This window comes from Tenebrio molitor, chromosome 2, assembly GCF_963966145.1.
Source record: "Tenebrio molitor chromosome 2, icTenMoli1.1, whole genome shotgun sequence".
NCBI classification, from domain to species: Eukaryota; Metazoa; Arthropoda; class Insecta; order Coleoptera; family Tenebrionidae; genus Tenebrio; species Tenebrio molitor.
In genome coordinates, this window is record NC_091047.1 from 26,942,439 (window position 1) to 26,960,207 (window position 17,769).

A 17,769-nucleotide genomic window follows, 5' to 3' on the forward strand; every position below is an offset into this window, starting at 1 on the left:
AATTATCGATTGAAAAATCAACACCATGTACTAATAGCAATTTATTCATTCGGTGTATAAACCGAATTATACAGTGTGGAAACTTTAACTGGAATAAAATTCATAACTTTGACATAGGCTATTTTTGTAGAAAATCCCGAAATAGGTCGATTTTTGTTTTTCCTTGGCCACATTTTGGCGCATATGGTTTTTGCTATCTCCTCCCGGTAGTACACAACAACCCCTAACTTTTTTTTTAAAACAAGGGTATGCCAAGTGACACCTCGTTTGACAGCCACACTTCGCAAAGAATACAACGCACTATTTGTTCCCTGAATTTTTTCAAAGCCGACGTGCTAATTAGACAAATCACACCGGAAATGTTACAAAACGTAAGAGATGCATGTTACTATCGATTTGCAATTTGCCAACAAACAAACGGTACCCATTTTGAACATTCGTTGCATTAAATAGTATTCCCTTACATTGGTTTATATTTTTTAGCACGTAGGCTTTGAAAATATTCAGAAAACAAATAGTGCGAAGTGGACTTTCAAAGGAGGTGTCACTTGGCAAACCCTCCTATTTGAAAAAAAAGTTAGGGGTGGTTGCGCACTTCCAGGAGGAGATATACAAAAACCATATGCGCCAAAATGTGGACAAGGAAAAAAAAAATCGACCTGTTTCGGGATTTTTCACACAAATCACCGATGTCCAAGTTATGAATTTTATTCCAGTTAAAGTTTCCACATTGTATAGATGAATCTGTGAAATGTGTTATAAATTTGGAAGTTGTGTAACAGGTGAATGATGCGATTTGAATCGGAATTGAATAAAAATACAGTGAAGATTAAGAGTCAATGAAAACAAGAAAACACTTTACACTACTAATTCTTGATGGGTTAACTGTTAATTGTTTTTTGATCGTACCAAGCAACAAGTGATCCTTAAATTAGGTAAATGCAAAATGTTTGATGCAAACACAAATGTACATTTTGTTAAATCATCCATTAGTTGAAATAATTTTCAAAATGTTTTACCAAGAGAATTACTTTAGTAGTAAAACTAAGGACTTCTTGGGTAGTACTTCTTTTTTTAATTTACATTAAAGATATATCTCTTGAAAATATTGTCAATAACACAAGTAGGTATACTTATTAAAAAAAAAAAAAACCTCTGAAAAGAAGATGACCTTACGTACACTGTTTTCTAATTGGCGGTGTTAACATCTTAGCATGAGAATATTTGGAAAAGTATCATGATTCTATATGTATTATGTACTGACGTGTACACAAGCAATTATTGACTCTACTACGTTCAATAAAAAACTCATTAGTCATTAAGTTACTAAATACAATACCTACTTTACCGGGAGAAACATAAAAAAAACTTTTATTTTTGTATGTTATAACCAGCCTTCTTTCAAATTTAAAGACAACTTTCGACATTAAAATACTGAATATTTGCTCCGACTGTGTGTACCTACTTAATATCTCCATATCCATGATCTTGGCCAAGGATTAATTAAAGGCGGAATGAAGGTAGGAAACTTTTAAGCTCCACCACGTAGAAATATGTATCTCATTTGTGCCCGACTGTATTAGTGGGTCATCTCACAAATAATGCATGTTTTCCAAGAAATAATAATATCATTGATTGAGATGGAACCGTAAGTGAAAGTCAGTGCCGACGATGGTTCCAGCGATTTAGAATAAAGATATTAAAAGTAGGAGAATGTGGCTACACCGGCGATTTCGACAATGACTTGCTGAAGATGATGAAACAAAATTCACCGTAAGTCTTGTAAAAAGATATGAAAGAGATATTTAAACCGGTCTCAATGGGAAACTGGCAAAATGGATTTGACAACAAAAGAGAATGCTATCACTATAATGAGATACTGGAAGCGTAAAAGTGTATTTATTTGATAAACGAACAAACAATGTTATTTTTTAAGAAAATACGAAGATACCAAATAAAAGACAGTGAAGAATGTTAGAGGTTTGGAACAGAAGTAGTGGCTCGTCCTTCGTTCCACCAGATTTGCTGCCAATCAAATTATCACAACCAACAAAAATTCCAATTTTTTCAAAAAATTTCTTACCATTCTTTAAGATAAAATATTGGGTGTTGTTTTAAATTTCACCTCGTAGTAGGTATTGAAGAGTCGATTGTGAACGCACCACTCGTGTAAAATCACAAACAACGCAAAAACTGAGGTAACATTTAAACAGCTAATGCGTTCACAACTGACTCTTCAACGCCAACTTTGACCGGAACTTTAAATAAACACCCGATATATTGAAATGGTGGAATTTCGGTAATAAAAAGACCAGCACAAATCCTGAACTAAATCAATGCAATCAAAGCAGGGATAAAAACTCGAATATTGTTACAATCATGACCAACTATACGAGTAAATATCAACTCTAAACAGACAGCAATTGACACTTTTAAGACGTCATACCAAATACAAGAAACTATAATTTATTTTTCTACTGCGTCCAACTCGAATCACCAAGATTCAATCAATAAGTTCTTAAATTACCAACTTACCAACTACAGCAATAAATTAACTTGAAAATTTACCAAAAGTTCAATTCAAACTCTTATTTGTTAGTACACTCATAGCGACCAAAGTGACCACCAGAAAACCCAAATCTTTTAAAAAAATATTTTTTAGACACCTGAGAACTCTCACGTATTCACCATTACTCAAAATAAATTAACAAGAATTAGCAAAGTTAATAATCAAATGAAAACGAAAAAAAAACTTTTCTCATGGCCAAATGCTTTTAATTATGCAACCAAATTAAAGTATTAACAATATGAAAAGTCCACAAAGCAAAAATTCAAATAAAAAACCTACTTATCTTTGTTCGTAAAATTTACTGAACTAGAAGTAACCTCCAAGATGTCTTGACAGAACATTATTTAAAAAATGCGTCTGTATTCTGATTGGAAAAGAGAAAAAATGTCATCTACATCTTTAAAAAACTCCAGAAATGTCTAGTAGAATGTTTTCAGTTTATTTACTAACTTATAAATGAGAACACCAAGATTCACTCTTCAGATTTAACGAGACGAATTGTAACAAGGATAGAATAAATATTTCTGTCCAATAACGTACCCTGTCAAAAACAATGGATCAACCGGGAGGATACACCGTCACCACAGTCAAAACAAGGACTTCATCCAAAGAAGATTATGTTGTCACTAGGGTAGAATATTGAGGGAATTATTCATGAGGGTTTAAATTCCAACCAGACCGTCATCAAAGAAGTCCACCGTGATTAGTTTCAGACGTTTAGAACAAAGTTAGTCCAATTTGGTCAACGAAAAAGAGTTCTATTACGTCAGGGCGACACGAGAGGCGCTACACACTCAAGAAGTTTGAATCCAAAATTGAAAATGTAAAGTACAACAGAAAAACTGATGAAAAATTTAGAAAAAAATCACACTTGTTTAATGATTTAATTACAAATTTGTTGATCTTGAAAATCTCGTTTATGGAATGAGCCTATAACTGCAGAGAGAGTAAGAATGTTTGAGCTAATTTCACAAAAAATCCAAAATTCTATCGGGTGTTCATTTAAATGTATGTATCCCCAAAGTTGGGGTTGAAGAGTCGATTGTGAACGCATCACTCGTCCGTCTGCAGAGTAACGCAAAAAGTGAGGTTAAATTTAATTTAAACAGCTGATCCGTGATCTGACTGATCTGCAATCCGTGGTGCGTTCACAGCCGACTCTTCAACAACAACTTTGAGGAAAAATTTAAATGAACACCCGATATTTATGTAATATGTATATAACAGCTTGTGTATTTGAAAATGGCACGCTAATGCAGCAAATTCTAGCAAATTAAAATATTCCTTGGTATTTGCTCTTTGACAACAATGTATCTTAAAAAAGACTGACCCAAATTGCATAATGAGACTTTTCGAAATAAGTATTTGGTTTTACACCCATAAGTTATTTGTGCAAATGAAGTTGACCATGAAACAAACAATCCAACATAAAATAACTGCCATTACCATAAAACACGACACCGAAGTCGACAAATTTAAAATTTCCAAGACGCAATTTTCGAAATGCAAAAATCAGATGTGTTAACAAACAAGAGCCCCCGATTCGGCCAGCCTCCAACTAATAATGTTTTATGTAACAAGAACCGAGTAAAAAAAGTACACAATCCTAATCTCGAGCTGGCACAGGCTCGATCTGGCAAACAAACGTAAATAAAATCCGTTGGCACGACATGGACCCTTATTTTGAATTTATTATCCGTCATTAAGCCGAGTCGCAGACCAACCAGCATTATGTCATGACTGCATCGACACGCCGAATCCGGTAGTCCAGGCGGATTTCTTTACTGCAAACAAAACGAAACCGCCGAACATTATTGCCACCAAAATCGCCAGGTAAACATCCAAATTTACTATATTTATGGAGCACCGAGCTAAAAATAATCGGAGGTCGAACGAGGCGAAACAGAAACCTGACCGGTTATGAAATGTTGCAATCTGGAACGGCTTCGACTTCCTCTTGGACGACGCTCTTTGGACCTGCAGGTATCGTATCGAACGGAAGGACTTGGCCCGCATCCAACCCTTCTGCAGGCGTTCCCATTTTTTCCTGCGGATCCTGCAACGCCGCCAAAGCACCATTTTTTTTCAGCCGCGATCTTTCTTTTCGGTTTATGTAAGCTGCACCGTAACACCGTGGCCACATATGAATAAATTACGGCTAGCGCAAAAAAACGGAAATTTCTATTTTTAGGTTGAGAGAAAGTTTTAGAGAAAAAGTGAAATAGATAAAATACGCGGCCGATTTGTGTACCGAGAAGTTCGTAGCGCAAACAGCGGTTTCATTTACTGCCGCCGATACAATATCCATTGTGTATTGAGAGCCAATATTGAAATTGTGCTTTCGAATTTAACTTTCGATAAGTTGCACTTAATGGTTCTACGCGAAAACGGGAAAGTTGGCGGGCGGAAGTTTCGCGTTTCAAAAAAAAATTCACATCGATTTTGAATAGACGATGCAAATTTTTCTTTGACATTCAGCAAAGGTCACTTTGAACCAATCAACATAAGCATGCGAATCTACCAGTTTAAACCTGTCATATTTACAGATAATAGAATCTAAATCTTGCAAAAAAGTTGAATATTTTTCCATGAATTAATCCCATTAAAACTTGTTTAATTTTTCTTTTATTTTTTTTGTGACTACGGACAAATTTACAATCCTTTGAAGATTACCATCTACTCATGCTAATGATTGTAAGAAGAATAAACTGAAGACTAACTAGATTAGCTAAAATTAGATCAACTATGTAGTTAGGTTGTCAAGATACATTTTTTTTTTTGTTATTTAACAATTATAAAAATATTTGTTAATAATGCAATGTCCACTGATACAACAAAAAGGTACGATCAAAATGGCCACCAAAAAACCCAGACTTGAGTACCTACCACAAAACAAGTAAGTCATATTTTCTACAAATTCCAATGATCTTTACAGATTTTTTTATAATACAATTTTTTAAATAGATTTTATTATCTATTACAATACTGGGGTTATTTAATTTAAGTTATGTCAAATGTTTTTATAGCAAAGAAAATCAAAAACTGCTGATGCTAGAAAAAGATGGCGTCGATTTCCCGTATTTCCGAAAGTGTCACCATTTTGAAAGTACATATTTTATTTGAACTTGAAGCAGTCGATTATAGTCGGATACCAAATCACCAAATCACAAAATTTCTAACGAACGGGCTGCTACATGAATCACCCTGTATATTTATTATTATCTATGTACCGAAATGACAACCAAAAAATTTAGACCTAAATCCATCTAAAAGTATGTAATTCAGTAAAGACATCAGACACATGAGACTTCTCATATGATTAAAAACATCAGGAAGCAGTACTGCAAAAGATGTAACAAAAAACGGTTTTCTCTACTACGTATCAAAATAAAAACTTTTAACAATTCTTCAAATTTTGAAAAGGATGAGAGTTCAATAAACCTTTCAACGACACGACAACGAAAACTTTGTTAATGAAGTACCCAACAATAAACGCAGATCAAATTCCACAAACATATTCCCAATATTCCAACAAATTTAATTCACATTCTTTTACAGAATCCATCATAATTCGAGTCCATTCAGGTAGAACTTTCCTTGCTGAAGACTTATTTATATTTCAGAGAGTACGAGCGGATAGCACTGCGACGATCTAAAGAATGTAACAATTTCCACACAGAATTAGACCTGAAGAAGTCTACACACTACAGTACTAAACGTTCACTAAATTGATCACAAAAATTAATAAAGTAAAACTTAAAAATTGTTATTGTTTCTTTATTTTTTATCTTTGCCTCCATTAGATTATACGTGTATGTGAAATGTCAACCTTGAAACCCCATGTATTTTTGATATCCTTATCGACTAACATTCCTATCAAAGAAAAAAACTTCCTTAATCTTCACCTTATAAATATATAAACAATTCTATCTATATTTTGAACTTTTGATAAACTACCTCTAATTCTTCATCATAAATTTTTCACGACTCCACCCACTGTAGCTTTTATACTAACACCATGGGTATAATACTCTCAAATATGAAGTCCTTTTGCAATCAATAAAAACATCAAGGATAGAAAATGATCCAACTATGTACGAAATTATAAATGAAAGAAACAAGTAATATATCACTAACAACAGAACATAAAGTCTGTTGTATTAGTCCGTATAACAATGACGTGTCTTTACGGTCGATCAATAGGAGTTGAAAGTAAACAGGAAAAAAAGATTTCGCCTGAAGAACCATTACAGCACTTTTGCTAATGTTACAAAAATCTACATCTTCTAATAATGTTGTTGTCAAATTTCTGATCTGCGACACAATATAAAATCAAATTTTTATCAGATAAGACGACAAATGACTGATTCATTTCTGTTAGTAATCACACCTCGTAAGCAGCCAACTGGACATTTCAAGAGTTTAAACTCGGCAGTTTTAGCATTTCCTACAGTTACTACTTTAAACCTTGAAACCTTGAACGTTTTCCTCTATACATATATTTTTTCCTATAAACATTTATTACACGAACGATCGTACTTGTTCCTTAAACGAAACACTTTTCATAATTTGTGCTTAGAAAACAGCAATAATAATCTAACTTGACGTGTTAAAGCTACGCCAAAAATCTTTTCAACATTTATCTGCATGCGAGATCGAGTGGGGTTGTAGTTTCTCAGAATTACGAGGATATTGACACAACCCCATTTAAAGTCATTTGTATTTTACCCGTGCGGTTGACACTTCGCCGTAAGGGTAGAAAAGAGGTAGCACTCTTGAGCGTAAGAACAAAGTTCAACATCGAATAACAATGGATCAACGAGATATCTCTTTGCTTATTTAAATTATACGTTTCAAAAGTGAACGAGTGGTGAAATTTTGCGATTTAGACGACCTCACCAGACATTCGATTCCTGTCTAATAAAAATTCATAATTGCGAGAATGCAAAAAGTTATCAAACGAATCGGAAAAGATACGGCTCTTAAATTAACTTAATTGGATATCAAATCCGGGATACCTGTCAAAAAGTCGATAATTAAAATTATTTCAGCATTGTTCGACCTCAACTGTTATTACTCATATTAGAATTCCCGATGGAGCGAATCTTGACTTTTGTAATACGGCGAAGAAGGTGAACGTTTGTAGAATCGTCATCGACTATTCGGAATACCAATTTTCATACTTCTTTACAATTCTAATCGTTTCGGTTAAATATAAAACAGGGTTTATCAACTTCGTTTACCACAAGCACTCAGGAAAACGATTCTACGCCACAATATTTTGTATTTAGATGGAAGAACAGTTCGATTTTACTTTTGGTTTTAATTTGTTGACACCCCCGAACAATGCGCCATTGGCAGTGAGTCACCCCGATAAGTGATAACAAATTTTAACAGGAACACCTACACTGCCGCAACTGCGATGATTCAATTTCAACAAATATAAAATCCGGTCGGTAAATATTGGAAATTTACGATGCAAGTAAAATTCCGACGTATTGATGTGTGACGTCTTGATTCGGCTATTCCAGAATTTTAACATATCAAGAATCGAAAAAAAATTTAAAAGCCGCACCTGTAAACATACGCGGAATATTAAAAACGAAAAAATTCTCAAGGCTTCACACTGTTTCCTATATGATTTTTTTCAAAAATCGTTTAAATCAAGGGTTTTTGGTCATTTTGATGTGTAAATATGTAAATATGCAAATGTTGCAACTTTGCAATACTACACATCTCAATCTACCTCTCACCCAATGACATTCTGACTAATATTTAACCTGTTAGTACCAACCAATCAGCATGGATTACGTGGGAAACTTTCGTTGAAAGAGGAAGTTGCACAGTCAATGTCGTTACTAAATTTTATAGAAGTTAATACAAAAATTTAACCTCACCGATGTGTCGAATGCAAAAAATTACATTTTTTGTTCCACGCGGTGGCGACACACGGGGGTTCAAAATTTTAAATGGTAACAGGGGTCAAATGTTATACATATTTTTTGAAAGCGCTTTTTATCCTCATCTAATAGTCAAAGAATTTTTAAAATTGACTGATTAAAATCAAAGGACGAGAATCAGACACGAAATTAAGTAAATTCGACCGTAATGTTCTCAACGAAATTGAATACCGTTTGGCTATCGATCAAGAAGTTGATAAAGCTCATACTGAGAATTTAATTTGACGCGATATTTTTATTTATCTAATCCCGTGGGATAAATGACACTTATCCCACTCATTTGAGTGGAATAAGGAACTTCATTACCGGACGCATTTCATTACTCCACTCAGTAAGATAAGTGAGCTTCATTACCCCACTCAGTGGGATAAGTAAGTTATTATTCCACTGAGTGGTGTAATGAAACTGGCGGAAATAAATAAGATTTACCTTTTTTTTAATTCGGGGCGGTCTTAGATAAAATTTTGTACATAACACGTGGGCTAATAGTAGGTTATTTAACGAGTTCGTGTGTAACTTGGGCTTTTTTTGGCATGAGTGGGCCAGTTTAAAACTCTCGTTTCACTCGAGTTTTAAACTGGCCCACTCATGCCAAAAAAAGCCCAAATTACGCAAGAACGAGTTGAATACAACGTTTTTTTGTTAGACGAGCCCCCCAAAGGCTCCAAATCGCTGAAAATCTTTAAAATTAGCTTGAAGTTTCGTTTTGACAAGTTGTGAAATTTATCAAAATCCGTTCACACAGGAGAAAATTCTCAAATTCTGACAGTGTCGAACAAAAAAAAAATTGATGCCCGTTACCAATGAAAATTTTTGAGTTGCACCCCCTTTTTGAAATACAAATTAGTCAACGATACAAATTTAAGGAATTTTATTTCTTACTTGACACACTGTACAAACATTTTTTAATGATATATTAAAATCAAAATTTTAAATCTTCTATCGATTAAATGAATAAAACTACATTTCCAACCAATACAAGGACATTAAACTCTTGATCAAGAAAAAATATTTTATTTTGACATTTTTGACATAATCTAAAAGAAGATTATTTTGTTTTAAGATCGTAAATGACAGTTTACTCAGTCCCATTACCTTCTATTAATTAAGTCGATCAAGTTGCACTTCATCGCAAGATAATACTAAATATGTATTTATTAAATTCGTAATCAAAACAAGAATATGTAATATAAAGATTATAATCCCGTATAAATAACTCCAACGTAAAGGTCGTGTAAAAAAGTTATCATTATGTGATACAAATGTCCCTAATGAAAAAATAAAATCCGGCCTCGATACCGTGCTCCCTTTGTTAAATCAAAAACTTTGAATAACATTAACTCACTAAGGCCCGGTTTATTCACCTTCAGGTAACTTTATTTGAACGGTAAGTACCATGGATCTACCAATATCAGATTCTAAATCATAGCAACTACTGGCCAGATAAATTTACTTGAAGGTGAATAAACCGGGCCTTAATCTATTTTAACACATATTGATTAAATTGAAGATGTTTCAATTTCGATTAATGTTAGAATATTGAACTCCCGGGTCAGGCCAAAAATATCTGATTTGAATATTTTAGTATTGTGTAGTTAAACGAACGTTTTTTTTTTTTTAAATTTTAATTGACATGTTAAGATCAAGGTTTTAAATGTGTTATACTCGTATCTTCTGTTGATTACAATAAAGAAAGTGCATTTTACACCAATAGAATATTATACCCACTCCTGATCAATCCCAAAATATGTATTAGATTTAAAAACTGTTTTTTTTTTCTTTAATGTTAAATGTCATATTTCATCATCTGGTCAATTTATCCCTAATTAGCAGCCTGAACATACAAAATATGTATGTACTAACATAAAATATGTAAAAATTTCTACTTCAAGTAGTCTCAAAATGTAAGATTTGCAGTTTATAAACTAATCTATTTTTATTGAACAATAAAATAATATTGATTAAAGTGTAAAACCAGACGTTGCGTGTTCGAATATAATAAAACCTTTACAAAGCAGGAAAATACCATTTTAAAGCTCTGAATTATCAGTCATCAGCAAAAATTTAAAAAAAGAATAAAATGTCAAGCTTCAAAATTAGGAAAATATATTTTCAACTTGTTATTGCCAACTTATTTGCATAATCTGGCCTGTAACGGTCCGTACTGATAATATTTCTTCAGTCCACAGTAAATTAAGTTTCACACAACAAGGTTGGAAGTGTTGGGACTATGAAAAATCAACAAATTTACAACTTTTTTCAATGTGAATTTAAAGTTGTATTTAATTTAATGAATCAGCAACACGTCAATTGTCATATGATCAAGAGGCTAAAAAATCTTACTGACACCTTTACAAATACTCCTACAACACATACAAGGAATAGATAAAATGAGTCAGAATGCCAACTTAAAATACATTGCCTTTGATATACTTAATTAAAGCAAAACTAAAATTTATATGTAGGTACTATTCCGGCCAAAAAATTTCGTCCACCCTTTTCCTGTCATTTCATAAAAACTGGGTGTAGTTTAAATTTTATTGTCATTATGATTGACGTTTGCAAATTAAAATTTGAAATTTTTTGCTGTCACCCATAAGAACATAGACACCATTTGATTGACACATATCAACATGTAAAGTGAGGTTATTCGTTTCTAAAGACTATTTTACAGCATACGTGAGTGGAATGACAGTTGTGGAGGATTTTTTTTGTCCGCCATTGTATATTCAAAGAAACTGATACATAATTGTTTGTAAGCGTCACAAAGTTCCCTATCCCTATCAGTAACGGTCGTGTGACGGTTAGCGTTATCTATCATGTCAAAAATGAGTCCACTGACAAAAATCCAACTCGTTCCTTGAACCCTTTAACGAGCAGTTACGTACTGTCGCGAGCAAAAAATTCTGGTCGTCAATGTCATTTCAAAATTTGGTTAGATTGTCACAAATGAAAAAAAATTCCCTTCCTGATTATGCCCATGTCAACAAAGTGTCAGAAAATTTTATTAATTAATGTCATACAACATAATGATTTTTACGACCATTTTACAATGGAGCATTTTACATTGCGTCAAAGCATGATTTTGACGACCAGTTTTTTTTTGCTCGTGACAGTATGTACAACTGTGAAGATAAAAGTGGATTTACGAAGTCTCACAAAAATGTAACAACAAAATTAAAAACATTCATTTAACTCATTCAAATATGTATAGCCTAAAAATAGAAAATTTAAATAGTGTCCTTAATTAATCAATTTCCCAGTATTAAATCACTTGTACCATACGTTTTCTGTTGGGTTTAGATCGGGAAGCTGCAAAACCCACCGCCCAAAAGCTATTCCTTCAACGCGAGGTGACAGTCCAAAAGATGGCTCCCAAAATCGCACGTCATAAAAAAATTACTTTCATCTTGTCCACTACTACAACTTATTCTAACTGGTTCATTTTTATTGAAATGACCACATTCAGATCTGCAAGTCAGTTGAGTTGTCACTTGGATTGCGTAACTTTTACTTCGCCACTAAATTTGCTAGATACGCAATACTTTTTTTCTTGTTTCATGTTATAACAGAATAATTATTACCGACCACATCACTTTCTGCAAACGTTCAACTCGCATGCAGTTTCTCCATTATTTTTCAAACCCGCAACCTTTCACGATAATCGTTATAATTATATTTTCATTACCTTTTCCACCCGCTTTAGTAACTTTTGCGCGAATTTCTTGCCACTATTCTTCAACTCTTCCATCTTCGGACACCGCCACTCGAAAACTGTTTTATTGTTAAAGAGATTTAAACACTGGACCGATAGGCACTTTGCTGTTAGTCTCGCAGAAATAAAACAATTGTTTTGTGACACGTCAAGCACTTGATCCCATTGCTCGTAGGAGGACACCCACCGATCCCGAAATACTAAGAATTTTACACCTTCAATTCTCATTTAACGTGACACAGATGATGAGTCGCAATTTTGTAAGACTTTTTATTCGACAATGAGGTCCAGCTTCACGCCAACTAAAACCAATCCTGCTGTCAATAAACTGATTGGATTTTAATGACTCGGTCTTACTTCCTATGCGGGTAAATAGCTTCTTGAAGACATGTTCACGATCTGTTAAATAGATTTCGCACATTTACTGCTCAGACTTTACACTTAGAAGCCACGGTTGGCAAATGGCAATAACGGAAAACGTTAGTAATTTTCATTAGTATATGCGAATTAAAAAAAAAAAGAAATCACTCAACCCGGAACTGTCTGCACTATAAAATTCTATTACAAACAACTTTGGTGTAATTAACCGACCTAGACCTTTCAGGTATTTGTTATTTCCATGCTAATACTTCCGACTCCATGCAGGGGTTATTGATCAATGATCACCTTATACTGTCCCGACCTGCCTAATTTTAATCGTCGATAATTGTCGTGGTTTTGTTTTGTTTGACAAAGTTGTTCCTAGATGTTGAGAAAAAGTGGTAATTGTCACCTTGGTCTTAGAGGAGCAACACGCGATGTGAGAAAATATCGGAAAAACATGTCCGGCTACCATCAAATATTAATTCTGTCGTCAATTATTAAAGCAAATAGAAAGTAAGTAAAGTGTCATTACTAGTGAATATTAAAAGTTTAAATAGTCCTTCGGTTTATTAAAAATGTTATAACTCTAATTAAGTTGGTAATAATTCCTGTACCAATGGCACAACTATTCGCACTGGGAAATATCGAAATGTCAACTGGTCTATAAATTAAATCCACACGTTTTTGATATTTTTGAAAAAAATAACAATATAAATAAAGTGGTTTCTAGTTTATTACTCTATTCTTAAACCACAAATACTAATAACAAGTAAATTAATGACGTTACTACAGCTTTCAAATCCTTTGAAAATATTTAAGTGTAACACGTAGATTTTCTAAAAAATTAGCTTGTTCTTCACACACAGACTGGTCTGAAAGTCACCGATTCAAATCGAACCGATAAAGAATAACCGGCAAAAAACAAGCAATGGACATTTGTTTAAACTTGGAACCATTTTCTTATTTTATAACCTCTAACTGGCGACAGTTTTTTGAGAGAAAAAGTCGCACAAAAACTCTTGATAATGTTTTTCTGATTGACAATGAATTTTAGGTAGAACAACTGGACAAATGTGTACATTCTTAAATCGGAAAAAATTCCCCAAAATTATCTAGTTTCCTAAACAATATTTAATATTGAGAACACCCATAACTAATATCAGAAATATACAGGCTTATTATAAATGATTGTCCATCGTAGTTGGCGTTGAAAATCCACACAAATTTTGAATGTGCCACCAGCCTCGACAGTGCTGCTAGTCCTGTGGACTAGTGCTGCTCGGGTTTCACAAGTGATATCGTTGACTATCAGAGACAATACAATGAATGAATGAATAAAGGAGGAACATTAAAATCCATAAACAGACGCCACTGGCTTTGCTTTCTGATAAATGTAATTTTTTACAATGACTAATTCTTTATTTCAGCGCCGTCTCCCCAACGATTAGCTTATAATAGCGCAATTCGAAGAAAATCTGAAGAAGGTAATATTTTGTTATTTATTGTCGCTGTACTAATCTCTTTCAGTCAATAAAAATCATGTGACACATTAATTATATTCTCAAAAAAGCCTATTTGGAACAATATGTCTAAAATAATTTTTTTTTGTTCGACACTGTCAGTTGATTTCATATAAATGTTCATCAAGTGAGCTGTGCATGTGTAAAAGCACCTTTAATTTAGTTACATTACAAAAGTCATATTTATGACAGATTCATTATAGGTTATCTCCAATAAATCTTTATTTGGTGAAAATACAAAGACAAAAGCAAATAAGAATTAGTGAATTACTGTAATTTAATCAGTAAAAAAATGTAACAGTGCTTTTGAAATCAACAATGCCGAAACGGACAACAAAACTAAAAAATTATAATCAAGGTTCGCGCAGGGCAAGCAACTTTGAAAATCCAAGTAACTTTCACACCAACAGAAAATCAGATTTTCATGGCTTGCTTAGATGCACATTTATATGAAATTGAGTGTATGTGAACGGATTTTGATAAATGTCACCACTTGTCAAAACGAAACGTCAAGCTAATTTTAAAGATTTTATGCGATTTGGAGCCTTTAAGGGGCTCATCGAACAAAAAAAGGTTGTATTCAACTCGTTCGTGTGTCAATTGTGCTTTTTTGGCTCGCGCCAAAAAACCCCAATTTACACAAGAACTCGTCAAATAAACTACTAGTTCCTGAACTATAAAATAAACAATTAACAACGCTTATAAATCTATATCTGCAATTACAAATATCGATTATAAAGGTTCAGGAGCCTATCCTAAGTTATTAACTTACAGTGTCATACATTTCCTAGTTTCTTAACACAATTTTTTCAATTATAATTGTGTCTCGTAACTTTTCGAACATGCTTTATCCTTCACTTTAAAAGTTCTTAGCAGTTTAGTTCTTCAGAACTAAACCTGTTAGAGAAACTTGAAACATTTAAATTTAAATTGCACCGAAAGTCTAATGAAAGAAAGTTTATTCACCATTTGTACAGTCGATGGGATCAATAATCAACTAATTAATACTGTGTTACTTCAGAAATCAATTTTTAAAATGCTCAAGATCTTGATCGCAACTTGAAATGGCACATTCTGCATTTTGCCTTTTAATCTTTAACAAACTCTCAGATTCAGACTCCGCTCCACAACTGCAGAATTAAAAATTTGCAGAAAACTAAGAATTAAAGTTATACTACAACCAAAGTAGTATACCGGGTGTTTGCGGGAAAAGTTCAGATGGGTTGATCTCCGACGTCTTTAAAGTCACGAATTTGAAATATTTGAATGTAAGTCAGTGCATCCCTATCCTAATTTTAAATGACACCCTATATTTTTAATGATGGATTATGAAGGAGACCAACTTTTTAGTAGGTCTCTTTAAACTAGTTATCAATGGCAGGTTACGAGATATCTGAAACTTTGAAATTAAAAAAACACCATTTTTTTATGTTCAAAATTAAGACATTGTTTTGAAATCTTAACCAAAATATTGTTACTTAATTTTTATTTGTTATTGTCAATCGCAATTTTTTTTTAAGTAGGGTTTGAAGACATTATTAATTTGTTTTCATTGTTCTAACCGCGCCCACTTGCTTTTTAGCAATCGATAAAAAATAAATCAAACATTTCAAAAAATGTCCTTTGTAAACTACTCCTATTACTTTTTTTTAAGCAGACGTTATAAAAAAAGGGTGTCCTCTTTCATCATAATCCGTCATTAAATATGTAAGGTGTCATTTAAAATTATGAAGTAGGAGTGGCTGGGGGGGTGGTTGAGAACGATATAATGAGACCACAACTTTACTGAATTACTTCCCTCTACGCACTGACTCACACCCAAAACAGTCACTCGAACTTTTAGGGCTGACATCCAGTATAAGGGGTGTTTTTTAAAATTTGGCGTCGAAGTAGGCGTTGAATTGTCGATTGTGAATGCACTATACAGGTTAAGGATCACGGATCAGCTTTTACGCTTTTACACGAGTGGTGCGTTCTCAATCGACTCTCCAACGCCTACTTCGACGTCAAATTTAAAAAAACATCCTTTATGTATCGGTCAATTTTAGCAATAAAAACATTATTTTACAGAACTTCAGTCATATTTTCCTTAAAAAATTACATATTGTCAAAATTTGTTAATTTTGCCTCATTTGACTTACATTCCATCAAGTAATAAAATCAGGATATAATCGTTTAACTCTAAATTAGAGAAGATACATTGATCTTCGGATTTCTGACCTGCAGATTAAAAACTGATTGCGAAGCGGCTGTTTTATCTTTGAAATATCTATTTCAAACAAATTGTTCGCACTTACGCATACCGAAATAAAACAATCTCTCGCTAATACAATTACGGTACGCAAACTGGTCACATCTGGTTATTTTGCTTGATCGATCTTTAACCTCACCAATTAAGTTTTTTTTCGTCATATACGAGCATAACTGTACAAACAAACTGTGTGCCATAAAACCGTACTAAATTGTTGAACTTTAGAACAAACCAAACATTCCACGTGGAATCACCACATCTTCACTATTTAAAGCCAATCCAAACAAAATGTTCATTCTAGGTAAATGTCAATGTTTACACTGACATAACAATTGTAAAAAAACATTATTTAGTGTAGTATTTTTAGCACTACAATTCCAAGTCACAGGTAAAATATAATTTAATTTTCCAAGAATTGCAAACACCAACGACAAAATTTATTTTCATTCTTAATTAGTGGCATCGATCATGTCTTGTTTGATTTCTGGTTAAAATCACAAATGCTCATTTGTCACTGATGAGGATAAATGTAACAAACCAGATATCAAACAATATTTGCATAATATGTATAACTAGTTTGTATCAAATTATGTACTTTAAAAATATTCTTGAAATTCATTTGAATTAAAATTTTTCAAAAAATAAACTTTGTGAAGTCAAAACCGTGGAGTGTTTAACAAAAAGTCGATCTGACGTAAAAAAATGAAAGAAGAAACGTCGCACCAGATGAAGTAGGTACGTACTAGCTACGAAAGTTCGTCTAAATCGTGACCCAACCACCTAAAGTTCAAGAAGTAAAACAATCGAAAGGTTTAGTGACCGCAGGAAATGTCAAAAATTTTCCAAAACAACGAAGGTCAAAACACCTTAAGAACTAAGTGACCGTCTTGTGTACAAACAATTGCAACGATTATAAAATGGTTTCTGCTCCACATACAATCATGAATGAGTAACTATGCTAACGTTATTAAATTAATTTCCTAAACTTTTTACAATATTAAACTCGACCAATATTTATACCAAAATTAGGTAAAAAGTGAGTAAATCGATTACGAAACAGCATTGTTAATTTTTAAATACCTTTTAAAATATGCATATCAGAGATGCAAGAATCTTAGATTTAACTCCTGAGACTTTTTTAAATTTCTCAAAAACATTTCTAAAATTAATATAATTTTTTCAAAATTTGTACATTGCAAACACTCTCTTTGCTAACAATTGTTAGAACTCCTAAACACAATGGACAGTATTTTTTAAGCCACGTTGAACGCATTGAATTCTTTTATACCCATCATTAATTATTACAGATTACTAAAAAAACACTGGGATTTGGGAAAATTTTATTCTTTGTGGTTAATAATTTCGTGTAGTGTTTACCTCATCATTCGAAG

The 17,769-nt window shown here is 33.0% G+C and overlaps 1 protein-coding gene across 2 annotated transcripts in view; it reads right to left on the reverse strand.

Annotated features, from left to right (window-relative positions):
* Nucleotides 1-17,769, reverse strand: part of LOC138125110 (E3 ubiquitin-protein ligase AMFR-like) — a 55,041-nt gene that overhangs the window by 35,899 nt on the left and 1,373 nt on the right. The window contains exon 1 of one of the 2 annotated variants that reach the window (XM_069040387.1): nt 12,218-12,328. The exons of the other annotated variant lie outside the window; for it this stretch is intronic. Within the exon in view, the coding sequence (XP_068896488.1) occupies nt 12,218-12,280 (63 nt within the window). The 5' untranslated portion in view covers nt 12,281-12,328. Of the gene's footprint in view, nt 1-12,217; nt 12,329-17,769 lie in introns of those variants that run through there. 2 annotated transcript variants of the gene reach the window in all.